General features: G+C 49.0%; 1 protein-coding gene across 4 annotated transcripts in view; it reads right to left on the reverse strand.

The window, feature by feature from the left end:
* Window positions 1-18,577, reverse strand: part of itgb1bp1 (integrin beta 1 binding protein 1) — a 58,897-nt gene that overhangs the window by 28,971 nt on the left and 11,349 nt on the right. For all 4 annotated transcript variants that reach the window (XM_070884368.1, XM_070884366.1, XM_070884367.1 and 1 more), the window contains 2 exons: window positions 17,564-17,642; window positions 5,256-5,392 (listed from right to left, as the gene is read on the reverse strand). In XM_070884368.1, the coding sequence (XP_070740469.1) occupies window positions 5,256-5,392; window positions 17,564-17,642 (216 nt within the window). The remainder of the gene's footprint in view (window positions 1-5,255; window positions 5,393-17,563; window positions 17,643-18,577) is intronic.

The following is an 18,577-nucleotide window of genomic DNA, read 5'->3' on the forward strand; positions in this document are numbered from 1 at the left end:
GGAAGAGACACGGGGTTGGGGGGAGGAAGAGACACGGGTTTGGGGGGAGGAAGAGACACGGGTTGGGGGGGAGGAAGAGACACGGGTTGGGGGGGAGGAAGAGACACGGGTTGGGGGGGAGGAAGAGACATGGGTTGGGGGGGAGGAAGAGACACGGGTTGGGGGGGTGGAAGGGAAGAGACACGGGTTGGGAGTGGGGGGAAGAGACACGGGTTGGGGGGGGGGGGGGAAGGGAAGAGACACGGGTTGGGGGGGGGGGGGAAGGGAAGAGACACGGGTTGGGACGTGGGGGAGGGAAGAGACACGGGTTGGGGGAAGGGGGGGAGGAAGAGACACGGGTTGGGGGGGGGAGGAAGAGACACGGATTGGGAGGGGGGGGAAGAGACACGGGTTGGGAGGGGGGGGAAGGGAAGAGACACGGGTTGGGACGTGGGGGAGGGAAGAGACACGGGTTGGGGGAAGGGGGGGAGGAAGAGACACGGGGTTGGGGGGGGGAGGAAGAGACACGGGTTGGGAGGGGGGGGGAGGGAAGAGACACGGGTTGGGAGGGGGGGCGAGGGAAGAGACACGGGTTGGGGGAAGGGGGGAGGAAGAGACACGGGTTGGGAGGGGGCAGGAAGGGAAGAGACACGGGTTGGGGGAAGGGGGGGAGGAAGAGACACGGGTTGGGGGAAGGGGGGGAGGAAGAGACACGGGTTGCGGGGAGGAAGACACACCGGTTGGGGGGGGGGGGGGAAGAGACACGGGTTGGGGGGGGGGAAGAGACACGGGTTGGGGGGGGGGGGGAAGAGAACACGGTTTGGGGAAGAGACACGGGTTGGGGGGGGGGGGGAAAGACACGGGTTTGGGGGGAAAGAGACACGGGTTGGGGGGGGGGAAAGAGACACGGGTTGGGGGGGGAAAGAGACACGGGTTGGGGGGGGGGAAAGAGATATGGGTTGGGGGGGGGAAGAGACACGGGTTGGGGGGGGGGGAAGAGACACGGGTTGGAGGGGGAAGGGACGAGAGACACGGGTTGGGAGGGGGGGAAGGGAAGAGACACGGGTTGGGAGTGGGGGGAAGAGACACGGGTTGGGAGTGGGGGGGAAGAGACACGGGTTGGGAGGGGGGGGAAGAGACACGGGTTGGGAGGGGGGGGGAAGAGACACGGGTTGGGAGGGGGGGAAGAGACTCGTGTTGGGGGAAGAGGGGGGAAGAGACTCGTGTTGGAGGAAGGGGGGGGAAGAGACACGGGTTGGGAGGGGGGGAAGAGACACGGGTTGGGAGGGGGGGAAGAGACACGGGTTGGGAGGGGGGGAAGAGACACGTGTTGGGAGGGGGGGAAAGAGACTCGTGTTGGGGAAGGGGGGGAAGAGACACGGGTTGGGAGGGGGGGGAAGAGACACGGGTTGGGAGGGGGGGAAGAGACACGGGTTGGGAGGGGGGGAAGAGACACGGGTTGGGAGGGGGGGGAAGAGACACGGGTTGGGAGGGGGGGGAAGAGACACGGGTTGGGAGAGGGGGGGGAAGAGACACGGGTTGGGAGGGGGGGGGAAAGAGACACGGGTTGGGACGGGGGGGGAAGAGACACGGGTTGGGAGGGGGGGGGGGAAGAGACACGGGTTGGGGGGGGGGGAAGAGACACGGGTTGGGAGGGCGGGAAGAGACACGTGTTGGGGGAAGAGGGGCAAGAGACACGGGTTGGGAGGGGGGGAAGAGACACGGGTTGGGGGAAGGGGGGGGAAGAGACAGGGTTGGGAGGGGGGGGAAGAGACACGGGTTGGGAGGGGGGGGAAGAGACACGGGTTGGGAGGGGGGGGAAGAGACACGGTTTGGGAGGGGGGGGAAGAGACACGGGTTGGGAGGGGGGGGAAGAGACACGGGTTGGGAGAGGGGGGGGAAGAGACACGGGTTGGGAGGGGGGGGGAAAGAGACACGGGTTGGGACGGGGGGGGAAGAGACACGGGTTGGGAGGGGGGGGGGGAAGAGACACGGGTTGGGGGGGGGAAGAGACACGGGTTGGGAGGGCGGGAAGAGACACGTGTTGGGGGAAGAGGGGCAAGAGACACGGGTTGGGAGCGGGGGGGGAAGAGACACGGGTTGGGAGCGGGGGGGAAAGAGACACGGGTTGGGGGGGGGAAGAGACACGGGTTGGGGGGGGAAGGGAAGAGACACGGGTTGGGGGGGGGAAGGGAAGAGACACGGGTTGGGGGAAGGGGGTGGAAGAGACTCGTGTTGGGGGAAGGGGGGGAAGAGACACGGGTTGGGAGGAGGGGGAAGGGAAGAGACACGGGTTGGGGGGAAGGAAGAGACACGGGTTGGGGGGGAGGAAGAGACACGGGTTGGGGGGAGGAAGAGACATGGGTTGGGGGGGGGGAAGGGAAGAGACACGGGTTGGGGGGGGGGGGGGGGGGAAGAGACACGGGTTGGGAGGGGGGGGGAAGAGACACGGGTTGGGGGGGGGGGAAACGGGAAGAGACACGGGTTGGGGGAAGGGGGGGAGGGAGAGACACGGGTTGGGGGAAGTGGGGGAGGGAGAGACACGGGTTGGGGGGGGGGATGAGACACGGGTTGGGGGGGAGGAAGAGACACGGGTTGGGGGGGAGGAAGAGACACGGGTTGGGGGGGGAGGAAGAGACACGGGTTGGGAGGGGGGGAAGAGACACGGGTTGGGGGAAGGGGGTGGAAGAGACTCGTGTTGGGGGAAGGGGGGGAAGAGACACGGGTTGGGAGGAGGGGGAAGGGAAGAGACACGGGTTGGGGGGAAGGAAGAGACACGGGTTGGGGGGGAGGAAGAGACACGGGTTGGGGGGAGGAAGAGACACGGGTTGGGGGGGAGGAAGAGACATGGGTTGGGGGGGGGGAAGGGAAGAGACACGGGTTGGGGGGGGGGGGGGGAAGAGACACGGGTTGGGAGGGGGGGGGAAGAGACACGGGTTGGGGGGGGGGGAAAAGGGAAGAGACACGGGTTGGGGGAAGGGGGGGAGGGAGAGACACGGGTTGGGGGAAGTGGGGGAGGGAGAGACACGGGTTGGGGGGGGGGGGATGAGACACGGGTTGGGGGGGAGGAAGAGACACGGGTTGGGGGGGAGGAAGAGACACGGGTTGGGGGGGGAGGAAGAGACACGGGTTGGGGGGGAGGAAGAGACACGGGTTGGGGGGGAGGAAGAGACACGGGTTGGGAGGGGGGAGAAGAGACACGGGTTGGGAGGGGGGAGAAGAGACACGGGTTGGGGGAAGGGCGGGGGAAGAGACACGGGTTGGGGGAAGGGGGGGGGGGAAGAGACACGGGTTGGGAGTGGGGGGAAGAGACACGGGTTGGAGGGGGGGGGAAGGGAAGAGACACGGGTTGGGACGGGGGGGAGGGAAGAGACACGGGTTGGGGGAAGGGGGGGAGGAAGAGACACGGGTTGGGGGGGGGAGGAAGAGACACGGGTTCGGGGGGGGGGGAAGGGAAGAGACACGGGTTGGGGGGGGGGGGGAGGGAAGAGACACGGGTTGGGAGGGGGGGCGAGGGAAGAGACACGGGTTGGGGGAAGGGGGGGAGGAAGAGACACGGGTTGGGAGGGGGCAAGAAGGGAAGAGACACGGGTTGGGAGGGGCGGGGGGGGAGGGAAGAGACACGGGTTGGGAGGGGCGGGGGGGAGGGAAGAGACACGGGTTGGGGGAAGGGGGGGAGGAAGAGACACGGGTTGGGGGAAGGGGGGGAGGAAGAGACACGGGTTGCGGGGAGGAAGACACACCGGTTGGGGGGGGGGGGGGAAAGAGACACGGGTTGGGGGGGGGGGGAAGAGACACGGGTTGGGGGGGGGGGGGGGGAAGAGACACGGGTTGTGGGGGGGGAAGAGACACGGTTTGGGGGGGGGGGGAAGAGACACGGGTTGGGGAAGAGACACGGGTTGGGGGGGGGAAGAGACACGGGTTGGGGGGGGGGAAGAGACACGGGTGGGGGGGGGGGAAGAGACACGGGTTGGGGGGGAAAGAGACACGGGTTGGGGGGGGGGGAAGAGACACGGGTTTGGGGGGGAAAGAGACACGGGTTGGGGGGGGGAAAGAGACACGGGTTGGGGGGGGGAAAGAGACATGGGTTGGGGGGGGGGAAAGAGACACGGGTTGGGGGGGGGAAGAGACACGGGTTGGGGGGGGAAAGAGACACGGGTTGGGGGGGGGGGAAAGAGATATGGGTTGGGGGGGGGGGGAAAAGAGACACGGGTTGGGGGGGCGAAAGAGACACGGGTTGGGGGGAGGGGGGAGAGACACGGGTTGGAAGGGGGAAGGGACGAGAGACACGGGTTGGGAGGGGATCGGAGCGGAGAGAGGGAACTCGGGTAAGATAGATCATGTTCTTCCAACCCCCTACAGGGGACATCGTTGGAGTGGATGATATTCAGAAGTCACGACATTGTCACTATTCACTTCATGCTCAATAAACCTGTTAACAATCCGTACACAATACCTGCCCCATCTATAGTGAGGTGGGGGGGGGAATGTACTTGGGTTGGGGTAAGACACTTCGGCTGGGGGAGGCATGCACTTGCGCTGGGGTACAGGACTTCGGCTGGGGGAGGGATGTACTTGGACTGGGGTAAGGCACTTCAGCTGGGGGAGGCATGCACTTGGACTGGGGTAAGGCACTTCGGCTGGTCCTTGCTGTCTTCTGGGGAGCTCTGTCCTCTTGTCGCTTCAGGAAGTCAAAGTGGATCGAGTTACAATTTGCAAAGTCAGTGAGACCTTGGGATGGGCAGTTCCAGTTACACATTCCTGTGAAACTTCAGGGTGTGGCTTATCCTGCAAGGGGACCAATTATAGACAAAGGGTGGAGCATGGTGGCCATTTTTGCAGTACAAATAAGCGCGTCCTTATTTATTCCCTAGCAATTTATGTCATCCCATAATTTAGTCTGTCCTAAGCTCTCCTTTCATGTTTCATTTATATTTAGGCCTGTTTCATTTCTTGTAGATCCCTCTCCATCTTATTCATTTAAAGCCTTTGCCACCTCCCTATTTACCCTTTCCGCTAGGACACTGGTCCCAATCCAGTTCAGGTGGAGCCAGTCCCATCAGTACAGCTCCTTCCTGTCCCAGTATTCATGCCCGTGTCCGTGAAAAGGATCCTTTAAAAAAAACTCAGATGTCAATTTGATGGGTCAGTGGTACTTGCTTACAAGAAAGGCGAAGAGCAGTAAAACCAGTAGGTAATGAAATTATGTATGCAAAAGTAAAGTTTGTTCATGACAGATAAGTTAACAAGCGGTCATTAAAATTCCATTATCTTACCTGTGCCAAATCAATATAATTAATCAAATCTTGTGATCCTTGAAGACATTCAAGTAAACTGGCTTTTAAGTTTTCAAGAGCACCTAAATATTTCACTCGGAATTCAGTGCAAGTGTCAAAGTTACTGTTACTCTGCCCTGTAACAAAAGCATGAAAACACAATTTGTCTTTTGCCCAAATAATTGTGCAGCAGTAAGCAGCAAAAATAGATTACTTGCATTACTTTAAATCTTCCAGCAAAATTAGCACTGAGTTTTTCTGCTTTCACTGATGGATGTTGTATTCAAGCTGTGATTTATGGAACATTGAAAAGATTAACATTCACCCCCCCACCACCCCACAATTTTCTTCCCTCACCTTTTGGACGGGCTCCACTTGGACCGTGTTGGGACTAGGGTCCTGGCGAATCAAATAACTAGGGCTCTAGAGAGGGCTTTAAACTAATTAGTGGGAGGTAGGCTTCAGGTGAGAGAAAAATTAAAAAGTCAAAGAATAAGGAGAAGGCAAGAAGAGCAGGGTAGCACTGGGGGAAATGCAAACCAGAGCGTGCCAGGAAGGGACAGAATGTATAAACATAAAGGTGAATCAGAAAGTGGGGTCAAAGCAGAAAAAAATTGTAAAAAAAACATTTTAAAAGCTCTTTATCTGAATGCACGTAGCATTCGTAACAAAATAGATGAGTTGATGGCACAAATAGATACAAATGGGTATGATCTGACAGCCATTACAGAGATGTGAGTGCAAGGTGAACTGGACTGGGACCTAAATATTCAGGGTATTTGACAATTCGGAAGGACAGACAGAAAGGAAAAGAAGGTGGGATAAAAGGATCAGATCAGTGCGTTAATGAGAAACAATATTGGCTCAGAAGATCAAGATGTTGAATCAGTTTGGGTGAAGATAAGGAATAATAAGGGGGAAAAGTCGCTGATGGGCGTAGTCTATAGGCTCTCTAACAGTAGCTACACTGTTGGATGGAGTATAAATTAAACTGGAGTATAAATTAAAAAATAATGGTTGCGCAACCAACCAGGGAGCAGGCTATCTTAGATCTGGTACTGTGTAATGAGACAGGATTAATAAATGATCTCCTGGTAAAGGATCCTCTAAGAATGAATGATCATAACATGACTGAATTTCAAATTCACTTGGAGGGTGAGAATGTTGGTTATCAAAACAGGGTCCTAAGCTTAAATGAAGGAGACTACAAAGGTATGGGGCAGAGTTGGCTAACGTGGACTGGGAAAATAGATTAAAGTATGGGACAGATGATGAGCAGTGGCAGACATTTAAGGAGATATTTCATAACTCTCAACGAAAATATATCTCAATGAGAAGGGAAGACTAAGAGAAGGGATAACCATCCATGGTTAACGAAGGAAATAAGGGATGGTATCAAATTGAAAACAAGGGCATACAATGTGGCCAAGACTAGTGGGAGGCCAGAGGATTTGGAAACTTTTAAAAGCCAGCAAAGAATGACTAAAAAAATAATCAAGAGAGGGATGATAGATTATGAAAGCAAACTAGCATGGAATATAAAAACAGATAATAAGAGTTTCTACATGTACATAAAAAGGAAGAGTGGCTAAAGTAAATGTTGGTCCTCTGGAGGATGAAACTGGGGAATTAATAATGGAGAACAGGGAAATGGCAGAGACGTTGACCAAATATTTTGTATCGGTCTTCACGGTAGAAGACATTTAAAAACATCCCAATAGTGGATAATCAAGAGGCTATAGGGAGGGAGGAACAATCACTATCACTAATGAAGTAGTACTCGGTAAAATAATGGGACTAAAGGCAGATAAGTACCCGGGACCTGATGGCTTACATCCTAGGATCTTAAAAGAAGTGATTGCAGAGATAGTGGATGTATTGGTTGTAATCTACCAAAATTCCCTGGATTCTGGGGCGGTCCCAGCAGATTGGAAAACCGCAAATGTAACGCCTCTATTTAAAAAAGGAGGCAGACAAAAAGCAGGAATCTATAGACCAGTTAGCCTAACATCTGTCATTGGGAAAATGCTGGAGTCCATTATTAAGGAAGCAGTAAGGGATATTTGGAAAAGCATAATTCAATCTAGCAGAGTCAGTATGGTTTTATGAAAGGAAAATCACGGTTGACAAAATTGCTGGAGTTCTTTGAGGATGTAACGAGCAGGGTGGATAAGGAGGAACCAGTGGATGTGGTGTATTTGATTTTTCCAGAAGGCATTCGATAAGGTGCCCCATAAAAAGATTATTGCACAAGATAAGAGCTCACTGGGTTGGGGGTAATATATTAACATGGATAGAGGATTGGCTGACTAACAGAAAAGAGAGAACCAGGATAAATGGGTCATTTTCCAGTTGGCAAACAGTAATTACTGGAGTGCCGCAGGGATCGGTGCTGGGGCCGCAACTATTTACAATCTATATTAATGACTTGAATGAAGGGACCAAGTGTAATGTAGTCAAGTTTGCTGATAATACAAAGATGGGTGGGAAAAAATCTGCAAAGGGATATAGCCAGGCTAAGTGAGTGGGCAAAAATTTGGCAGATGGAGTATAATGTGGGAAAATATGTGGTTATCCACTTTGGCAGAAAAAATAGAAAAGCTAATTATAATTTAAATGGAGAAAACTTGCAAAGTGCTGCAGTACAGAGGGACCTGGGGGTCCTTGTGCATAAAACACAAAAAGTGAGTATGCAGGTACAGCAAGTAATCAGGAAGACCAATGGAATCTTGGCCTTTATTGCAAGGGGGATAGAGTATAAAAGCTGCGAAGTCCTATTACAATTGTACAAGGTATTGGTGAGACCACACCTGGAGTACTGTGCAGTTTTGGTCTCCTTATTTAAGGAAGGATATACTTACCTTGGAGGAGTACAACGGAGGATCACTGGACTGATTTCTGGGATGAGAGGGCTGTCTTATGATGAGAAATTGTGTAGAATGGGCCTATACTCTCTGGAGTTTAGAAGAATGAGAGGTGATCTCATTGAAACATACAAGATTCTGAAGGAGATTGACAGGATAGATGCTGAGAGGTTGTTTCCCCTGGCTGGAGTGTCTAGAACTAGGGGGCACAGTCTCAGGATAAGGGGTAGGCCATTTAAGACAGAGGTGAGGAGGAATTTCTTCACTCAGAAGGTTGTGAATCTTTGGAATTCTCTGCCCCAGAGGGCTGTAGAAGCTGAGTCTCTGAATATATTCAAGGCTGAGATAGATAGCTTTTTGGTGTCTAGGGGAATCAAGGGATAGCGAGATCGGACGGGAAAGTGTAGTTAAGGTCGATGATCAGCTATGATCTTATTGAATGGCCGAGCAGGCTCAAAGGTCCTCTTATCCACTCTATCTAGGCCCCTCATAATTTTATACACCTCAAAGTCTCCCTTCTGCCTCCTCTGTTCCAAAGAAAACAACTCCAGCCTATCCAAATTTTTCTCAGAGCTAAAATTCTCCAGTCAAGGCAACATCCTCGTAAATCTCCTCTGTACTTTCTCTAGTGCAATTGCATCGTTCCTGTAATGTGGTGACCAGAACTGCACGAAGTACTCTAGCTGTGGCCTAACTAGTGTCTTATACAGTTCAAGCATAAATTCCCTGCCTCGGCTAATAAAGGCAAGTATTCCGTATGCCTTCTTAACCACCTTATCAACCTGGCCTGCAATCTTTGAGAATCATACACTCCAATGTCTCTTTGTTTCTCTACACTTCTCAGTGACCTACCATTTATTGTGTATTCCCTTGCCTTGTTAGCCCTCCCCAAATGCATTACCTCACACTTCTCCGGATTAAATTTCATTTGCCACTGTTCTGCCCACCTGACCAGTTCATTGATATCTTCCTGCAGTCTACAGCTTTCTTCTTCATTATCAACCACACAGCCATTTTTTGTATCATCTGCAAACTTCTTAATCATACCTCCTACATTCAAGTCTAAATCATTGATTTTTACCACAAAAAGCAAGGGACCTAGTACTGAGCCCTGCGGAACCCCACTGGAAACAGCCTTCCAGTCACAAAAACACCCATCAACCATTACCCTTTGCTTCCTGCCTCTGAGCCAATTTTGGATCCAACTTGCCACTTTGCCTTGGATTCCATGGGCTTTTACTTTCATGATCATTTTGCCATGTGGGACCTTACCAAAAGCCTTGCTAAAATCCACATACACTACATCAAACGCGCTACCCTCCTTGTTGCCGCCTCAAAAAATGTAATCAAGTTAGTCAGACACGATCTTCCCTTAAAAAATCCATGCTGACTGTCCTTGATTAATCCGTGTCTTTCTAAATTAAGATTTATCTGTCCCTCAGAATTTTTTCCAATAATTTGCCCACAACCGAGGTTAGGCTGACTGACCTGTAATTACTCAGTCTATCCCTTTCTCCCTTTTTAAACAAAGGTTCAACGTTAGCAGTCCTCCAGTACCACACCTGTAGCCAGAGAGGATTAGAAAATGATGGTCATGGTCACAGCCTCTGCCATTTCCTCTTTTGCTTCTCTCAACAATCTGGGATACATTTCATCCGGGCCTGGGGATTTATCCACTTTCAAAGCTGCTAAACCCCTTAATACTTCCTCTCCCGCTATGTTCATTTCATCTAATATTTCACACTCCACCTCCTCCCTGATTGCAATGTCTGCATAGCCCCTCTCCTTTGTGAAAACATACACAAAGTATTCATTAAGGACCATACCCACGTCTTCCATCTCCACACACAGATTAGCTTTATGGTCTCGAATAGTCCCAACTCTTTTTTTTAGGTATTTCCTTAAGTTTACTTGCCAACATTTTTTATGCAGCGCTTTGCTTTCCTACTTTACTTTTTAATTTCACCCCGACACTTTCTATAGTCCTCTAGGGTTTCTGCAATTTTGAGCCCTCGGTACCTGTCATAAGCCTTCCTTTTTTTCTTTATCCTTCCCTGTATGCCACTTGACATCCAGGGGGCTCTAGATTTGTTAGACCCACCCTTTTTCTTTAAGGGAACATACCTGCTCTGGACCCTCAGGATCTCCTCCTTGAATGCCTCCGACTGCTCTGACGTTGATTTACCTTCAAGTAGTTGTTTCCAGTCCACTTTGGCTAAATTACATCTCGGCTTAGTAAAATTGTTTTTCCCCCAAATGAGAACTTTTATTCCTGGTCTATCTTTGTCCTTTTCCATAACTATCCTAAATTTAACTGAATTATGATCACTACCACCAAAATGCTCTCCCACTGATACCCCTTCCACCTGCCCAACTTCATTCCCTAAAACTAAGTCCAGAACGACCTCCTCCCTTGTTGGGCTTGCTACATACTGGCTAAAAAAGTTCTCCTGAATGTATTTTAGGAATTCTGCATCTCTAAACCTTTCACACTAATTCCATCCCAGTTAATATTAAGGGAGTTGAAATCCCCTACTTTTACCTGTAGTTTTTGCACTTTTCAGAAATGTCCCTACATATTTGCTCTTCCATCTCCGTTTGACTGTTTAGGGGTCTATAGTACACTCCCAGCAACGTGATCGCCCCTTTTTGTTCCTTCAATTCAACCCATATGGTCTCATTTGATGATCCTTCTTACATATCATCCCTCCTCACAGCTGTAATTGATTCTTTAATCAATATTGTGACCCCCCGCCTTTGTTTTTATCCCGTCAGAAAACCCTGTAATAGCTATATCATAGTCCCACATGTCTATCTGTGCCCCCAGCTCATCTGCCTTATTCCCTAGACTCCTTGCATTCAAGTTTCGACCATTTAACACCGCCAAACTCCCTTGTTGTCTATTTTCTAGCCTTTGCTTCCTCTGCCTTCCAAACCCTACTTATTTTTCTGCCCTCCAATTCTAGCTTTGCTTCTCCCCCTTCTGAAACTACTCTTAGGTTCCCATCCCCATGCCAAGCCAGTTTAAACCCTCCTAACAGCATAGCAAACCCACCCCCGGGCACGAGGATATTGGTCCCGGCTCTGTGAAGGTGCAACTCGTCCGGCTTGTACCGGTCCCACCTTTCCCAGAAACGGTCCCAATGCCTCAGGAATCTAAAACCCTCTCTCCTGCACCATCTCTCCAGTCACGCAATCATTTGCTTTCTCGTCCTATTTCTGTACTCACTAGCACGTGGTCCCAGGAGTAATCCAGAGATTACTACCTTTGAGGTCCTGCTTTTAAATCTCTCTCCTAGCTCCCTAAAATCTGCCTGCAGGACCTCATCCCTCTTTCTACCTATGTCATTGGTACCGATATGGACAATGACCTCTGGCTGATCACCCTCCTCCCTCAGAATGTCCTGCAGCCGTTCAGTGACATCCTTGACCCTGGCATCAGGGAGGCAACATACCACCCTGGAGTCACATCTGCAGCCGCAGAAACGCCTGTCTGTTCCCCGAACTATTGAATTCCCTGCCACTATTGTTCTTCCACACTTCTTCCTCTCCCCCCGCCGCCCCCCCCCACCCCCTCCTCAGTGCAGCTGAGCCACCCGTGGTGCCGTGGACTTGGCTCTGGCTGCAGTCCCCAGAGGAACCATCGCCCCAGTGTACAGAACTGAAAACATAGAAAATAGGTGCGGGCGTAGGCCATTCGGCCCTTCGAGCCTGCACCACCATTCAATAAGATCATGGCTGATCATTCACCTCAGTACCCCTTTCCTGCTTTCTCTCCATACCCCTTGATCCCTTTAGCCGTAAGGGCCATATCTAACTCCCTCTTGAATATATCCAATGAACTGGCATCAACGACTCTCTGTGGCAGGGAACTCCACAGATTAACAACTCTCTGAGTGAATATCTCTCCTCATCTCGGTCCTAAATGGCTTAACCCTTACCCTATGTTTCTATGAGATCCCCTCTCATCCTTCTAAACTCCAGTGAATACAGGCCCAGTCGATCCAGTCTCTCCTCATATGTCAGTCCTGCCATCCCAGGAATCAGTCTGGTGAACCTTTGCTGCACACCCTCAATAGCAAGAATGTCCTTCCTCAGATTAGGAGACCAAAACTGAACACAATATTCCAGGTGAGGCCTCACCAAGGCCCTATACAACTGCAGTAAGACCTCCTTGCTCCTATACTCAAATCCCCTAGCTATGAAGGCCAACATACCATTTGCCTTCTTCACCGCCTGCTGTACCTGCATGCCAACTTTCAATGATTGATGTACCATGATACCCAGGTCTCGTTGCACCTCCCCTTTTCCTAATCTGCCGCCATTCAGATAATATTCTGCCTTCGTGTTTTTGCCACCAAAGTGGATAACCTCACATTTATCCACATTATACTGCATCTGCCATGCATTTGCCCACTCACCTAACCTGTCCAAGTCACCCTGCAGCCTCTTAGCATCCTCCTCACCGTTCACACCGCCACCCAGCTTAGTGTCATCTGCAAACTTGGAGATATTACACGCAATTCCTTCATCTAAATCATTAATGTAGATTGTAAATAACTGGGGTCCCAGCATTGAGCCCTGCAGCACCCCACTAGTTACTGCCTGCCATTCTGAAAAAGACCCGTTTATCCCAACTCTCTGCTTCCTGTCTGCCAACCAGTTCTCTAATCACGTCAGTACATTGCCCCCAATACCATGTGCTTTAATTTTGCACACCAATCTCTTGTGTGGGGCCTTGTCAAAAGCCTTTTGAAAGTCCTAATACACCACATCCACTGGTTCTCCCTTGTCCACTCTACTAGTTACATTCTCAAAAAATTCTAGAAGATTAGTCAAGCATGATTTCCCTTTCATAAATCCATGCTGACTTGGACCGATCCTGTCACTGCTTTCCAAATGCGCTGCTATTTAATCTTTAATAATTGATTCCAACATTTTCCCCACTACTGATCTCAGGCTAACCGGTCTATAATGACCCGTTTTCTCTCTCCCTCCTTTTTTTTTAAAAAGTGGTGTTACATTAGCTACCCTCCAGTCCATAGGAACTGATCCAGAGTCGATAGACTGTTGGAAAATGATCACCAATGCATCCACTATTTCTAGGGCCACTTCCTTAAGTACTCTGGGATGCAGACTATCAGGCCCCTGCGATTTATCGGCCTTCAATTCCATCAATTTCCCTAACACAATTTCCAGCCTAATAAGGATTTCCTTCAGTACCTCCTTCTCATTAGACCCTCGGTCCCCGAGTATTTCCGGACGGTTATTTGTGTCTTCCTTCATGAAGACAGAACCAAAGTATTTGTTCAATTGGTCTGCCATTTCTTTGTTCCCCATTATAAATTTACCTGATTCTGACTGCAAGGGACCTACATTTGTCTTCACTAATCTTTTTCTCTTCACATATCTATAGAAGCTTTTGCAGTCAGTTTTTATGTTCCCTGCAAGCTTACTCTCATACTCTATTTTCCCCATCCTAATTAAACCCTTTGTCTTTGTCTGCTCAATTCTAAATTTCTCCCAGGTTAGCGAGCGAGATGCGCTCAGGGGAATCCTGCCCTACCTGCCTACTCCTCGTCTGTCTGGCGGTTACCCATTCCCTCTCTGCCTGCATACTCTAAAGCTGCAGGGTGACCACCTCTAGAAACGTGCTATGCATAAAGTTCGCAGCCTCGCAGATGTTGTGCAGTGACTCCAGCCGCCGCTTATGCTCTGAAACCTGGAGCTCGAGCTACTGTAGCTGGCAACACTTCCTGTACATGTTATCGTCCAGGCCATGAGAAGCGTCCAGGACTTCCCACATGCCACAGGATGTACATTCCATGGGACTAAGCTGCCTTGCCATGCCTCTATTTATTAGATTATTAACTAAAGTTTTTTGTATAGTTTCCCGATCCTAGTTCAAACCACTGACCGATAAAACCTTAATACTCACCATGTCCTGTGATGTCACCTTGAGTTTCTGCCTGTGTTTAACCGAACCCCAAACTCTTGGACTCGCTTTCTCGATCTCTCTCTCACTCTCTCCTGAACTCTCGGACTCACTCTCCCCCGAACTCTCTCTCTCCCCTCCCGAACTCACTCATTCTGAACATCTAAATGAAGATCGATGCTGCTTCTCAACTGACCCACCAGGAGGCCCTTTTGAAGCAACAGATTTTTATTTCTTTAAAAGAAAACTATTTTGTACATAATACACTAACAGCTAAATCTCCTACTGAAATTGTCAAACAAGACCTGCTAAATCCCAGAAGTAAACACTTTAATAAATGCTGTAGTTCAGCACTTTCACTTATCACGATTTTTGGCTGAACCACATTAAAAGCCTCTGCACTCAACATTTGTCTAAAATGCATTATGCGTAGGCTTGCTAGAGAAGTCTGTCATAAAATGTTAGTCATAAAGAGCAGCTATAAATGCTTCCAGAAATTGGGTCCCTAGAGGAGTCAATGTCCTTTGTTAGTTTTGGTTTTAACAGAATGGATGCACAGGAAACACAAAAGGTTAGTCTGATTATTTCTTAGGGGAAGATGAGATTGGAGGCTCATGTGTGACAATGGCAAAAACCTAAGAGAAAGTTACATTCCGGCAACCACCGGTGAAAGCTATGTAGCACAGAGAGACGGGGAATTTTTTTAGGAGTGTGAGGGATGGAGACTTTTTAACATTAAAAGGGCTTTAAATATTATTCTCGGAGAATCTACTTAGTCTTCCTACTGTTCACCCATCTGTTGACACATTTTCATTTTGTCTTCCTTCTGTAGTCTCAACTCCTCGGTCTTCCTTATTCCTCATGGATCTGTTTACATTACTCTAATAATAATAATTTTTATTTATATAGCGCCTTTAACATAGTAAAATGTCCCAAGGTGTTTCGCAACAGTGCTACAGGAAAAAACAGATAAATTTGACAGCAAGCGACAAAAGAAATTAAGGCATATGACAAAAAGCTTGGTTAAAAAGGTAGGTTTTAAGGAGCATCTTAAAGGAGGGTAGAGAGGCAGAGAGGTTTGGGAGGAAGTTACAGAGCTTAGGACCCAAACAGCTGAAGGCACGGCCACCGATAGTTGAGCAGTTATAATGAGGGATGTTCAAGAGGGCATAATTTGAGGAGCGCAGACATCTTGTAGGGTTGTGAGGCTGAAAATGATTACAGAGATAGGAAAGGGCAAGTCCATGGAGTGATTTGTAAACAATGATGAGAATTTTGAAATCGAGGCCAATATAGGTCAGAAAATACAGGGGTGATGGGTGATCGTGACTTGGTGCGCGTGATGACACGGGCTACTGAGTTTTGGATGACCTCAAGTTTACCTAGTGTAGAATGTGGGAGGCCAGCCAGAAGTGAGTTGAAGTAGTCAAGTCTAGAGGTAACAAAGGCAAGATTGAGCGTTTCAGCAGCAGAAGAGCTGAGGCAGGGCTGGAGGCAGGCAATGTTACAGAGGTGGAAAAAGGTGGTTTAGTTATGCCGCGGATATGTGGCTGGAAACTCATTTCAAGGTCAAATATGACACCTAGGCTGTGAGCAGTCTTGTTCACCCTCAGATTGATACTAGGGAGAGGGATGGAGTCAGTGGTTAGGTAATGCAGTTTGTGATGGGGACCAAAGATAATGGCTTCGGTCTTCCCAATGTTTAATTGGAGAAATTTCTGTTCATCCAGTACTGGATATATGACAAGCAATCTGACAATTTAATTACCAAACAGGGGTCGAGAGAAGTGGAGGAGAGGTACATCTGGGTGTCGTCAGTGTACATGTGGAAACTGACTCTGTGTTTTCGGATGATATCGCCAAGGGGCAGTATGTAGATAAGAAATGAGGGGGCCAAGGACAGATCCTTGGGGGGACAGCAGAGGTAACAATGCGGGAGCGGGAAGAGAAGCCATTGCAGGAGATTTTCTGGCTACGATTAGATAGATAAGAATGGAACCAGGCGAGTGCAGTCCCACCTAGCTGGACATTGGTGGAGAGGTGTTGGAGGAGGATGGAGTGGTCAACTGTGTCAAAGGCTGCAGACAGGTCCAGGAGGACGAGGAGGGATAGTTTACCTTTGTCACACTCACAAAGGATGTAATTTGTGACTTTGATGAGAGCCATTTCGGTACTGTGGTAGGGATGAGAACCAGATTGAAGGGATTTGGGAGGTGACAACACTTTGGACTGGAAAGGGAGGTTGGAGATGGGGCGACAGCGAGCAAGCAAAGTGGGGTCAAGGGTTGTTTTTTTGAGAGGGGTGATGACAGCAGATTTAAAGGAGAGGGGAACAGTACCCGAGGAGAGAGAACCGTTAACAATATCAGCTAACACGGGAGACAAAAAAGGAAATTAGGTGGTCAGCAGTTTATTGGGAAGTAGATCAAAGGAACAGGAAGTGGGTCTCATAGACAAGTTGAGTTTGGAGAGACCAAGAGGAGAGATCACAGAGAAACTAGAGAAAGATGTGAGTTTAGGGCTAGGGCAGGCGGGAGGCTCAGGTGAAGTTTGGCCCTAGGGGAAGAAAGAGAACTCGGAGGCAGCTGATCGGATGGTCTCAATGTTTGAGACTTTCACACTTGTTGTTGGAGGTGAGTGTGGTGGAGACAGGGGAGAGCGGTTTAAGGAGACCGTTAGAAATAGAGAATAGTACCCGGGGGTTATTTTTGCAATCCAGAATGATCCTGGAATAGTGAACAGTTTTTGTAGACAATAGTAGTAACCGGTAATGTTTTATGTGTTCGAGCCAGATCTGGCAGTGAATGGTTAAACCAGTTGTCTGCCACACCTGTTCAAGTCTGTGCCCTTTTGACTTGAGGGAGCGAAGATGTGGGCTGTTCCAGGGGGACCGGCCAGCGTGGGAGAGAGTAATCGTTTTAATAATTTTTTTAAATCTTTCTAATGGTGAAGTCAGCTAAAAAATTCTCCTGAATGAAACTTGTCCCAACTTTCTGTTTCCAGCAGGTTCACTAGCTATTTGGAATGGGTACCCTGATCCATTTCCCCCTCAATAACCTGGATATGGAGGTCAATTGTAGCAGCAACAACCCGCCCCCGCAAAAATTGCCCAACTTAGCACAGAACTAGAATAGGATGTGGGATCTTTCTATTCCACATGGCTTAGAGTCACATAACTTGGTGCATTTACCTGCTGATTAATCAGTGTGAGACTGTACCAGCAAATTATCTGCTTAAATTATGAGACATCAAGAGTTTTGCAACAATCTAAATGGTATCTTCGTAGCAACACGTTGCTATGGTGTTGACAATTTTTAAGTCACAAATAGAACATTTGTAGCAAAATGATGGGAATCTTGATCTGTCACCTGCTATTTTGACTATTATTAAAAAAGCTAGCAGCCCGAGTCTGAGAACAGAAGGGGGTTTTCAATATTACACATATTACAGTATATCAGAACTGTCATTTACAGTATAATTAAAGATTGAAGAATTTTGCAGTACAATACCTGAGCTCTTTGTGGAGTCTGTATCAAGACTAGCCACTGTACTAGACCTAGAAAGACCACCCAAACTGGAATCTACTGACTGGATAAAGAAAACACACAACAGACGTTAAGAGGTTTAAACTTATAAATCCACAAATGGTACATTTACTACCTGGGTAGTGTTTTGCACATCCACACAAGCATCTTAAGGGTTACCCTTTTTGTTCACAGCATTGTCTATACATGGTATTTAGGAAGACATGCGTGACAGGAGAATATGAAGATTGTACTGTGGAAACACTTTGTATCCCACTTTTAAATAATTCATCTGACACTTGCATTAGGGCTAGATTATAAAAAGAATCAAAATGGATATCTGATTGAACTGAATTACCAGGTTCAACAGCACAGGCAGAAAATGACAATTCTCAGTGTCTTAAAGATCAAGTAGAAAAATGAGCAATGGCTATTAGCATACCCCTCAAAAACCCCTCTAGAAAAACAATGACCGAGAGTTGGAAATTGTTCAAGCAACTCCAGCTGTGGCACGATGATACTGCAACTTAAAAATGTAGGAGGTGCAAATTTTACTAAATTCTGTTAACTTAAATGAAAAGTTAATTTTTCAGTTATAATCTTTTACTCCCTGTCTGAGCTACTGCGCTGCTTTTCTGAGATCTCCTGTTGCAGTTTCGATGGGTCACAAAAATTATTCCTAATTTGTAACACGTCGGGGCTAAAATTCCGGCCTCGCTGGGTCCGTACGGAATACAGTGAGGCCCTGCAAAAGTCGTTTTTTATGCGCATGCGTCGAAAACCAGCTTTTCCGATCTGTCAAGTTTTGGCTTGACAGATCGAACGCACTCCCGCAGCCAGGACATTCGCGCGGGCGAAATTGGGCTATTGGCCTAACTCTTGCCCAGCGAATGTCCTTAAAACTCTTGCGCCTGGTAAAAGCAGGTGCAGCCTACTTTTACCAGCGTAAGAGTTTTAAAACATATAAAAATTACATTTAAATACACATTTTTATGTTTA

Source organism: Pristiophorus japonicus, chromosome 7 (genome assembly GCF_044704955.1).
Source record: "Pristiophorus japonicus isolate sPriJap1 chromosome 7, sPriJap1.hap1, whole genome shotgun sequence".
NCBI lineage: Eukaryota > Metazoa > Chordata > Chondrichthyes > Pristiophoridae > Pristiophorus > Pristiophorus japonicus.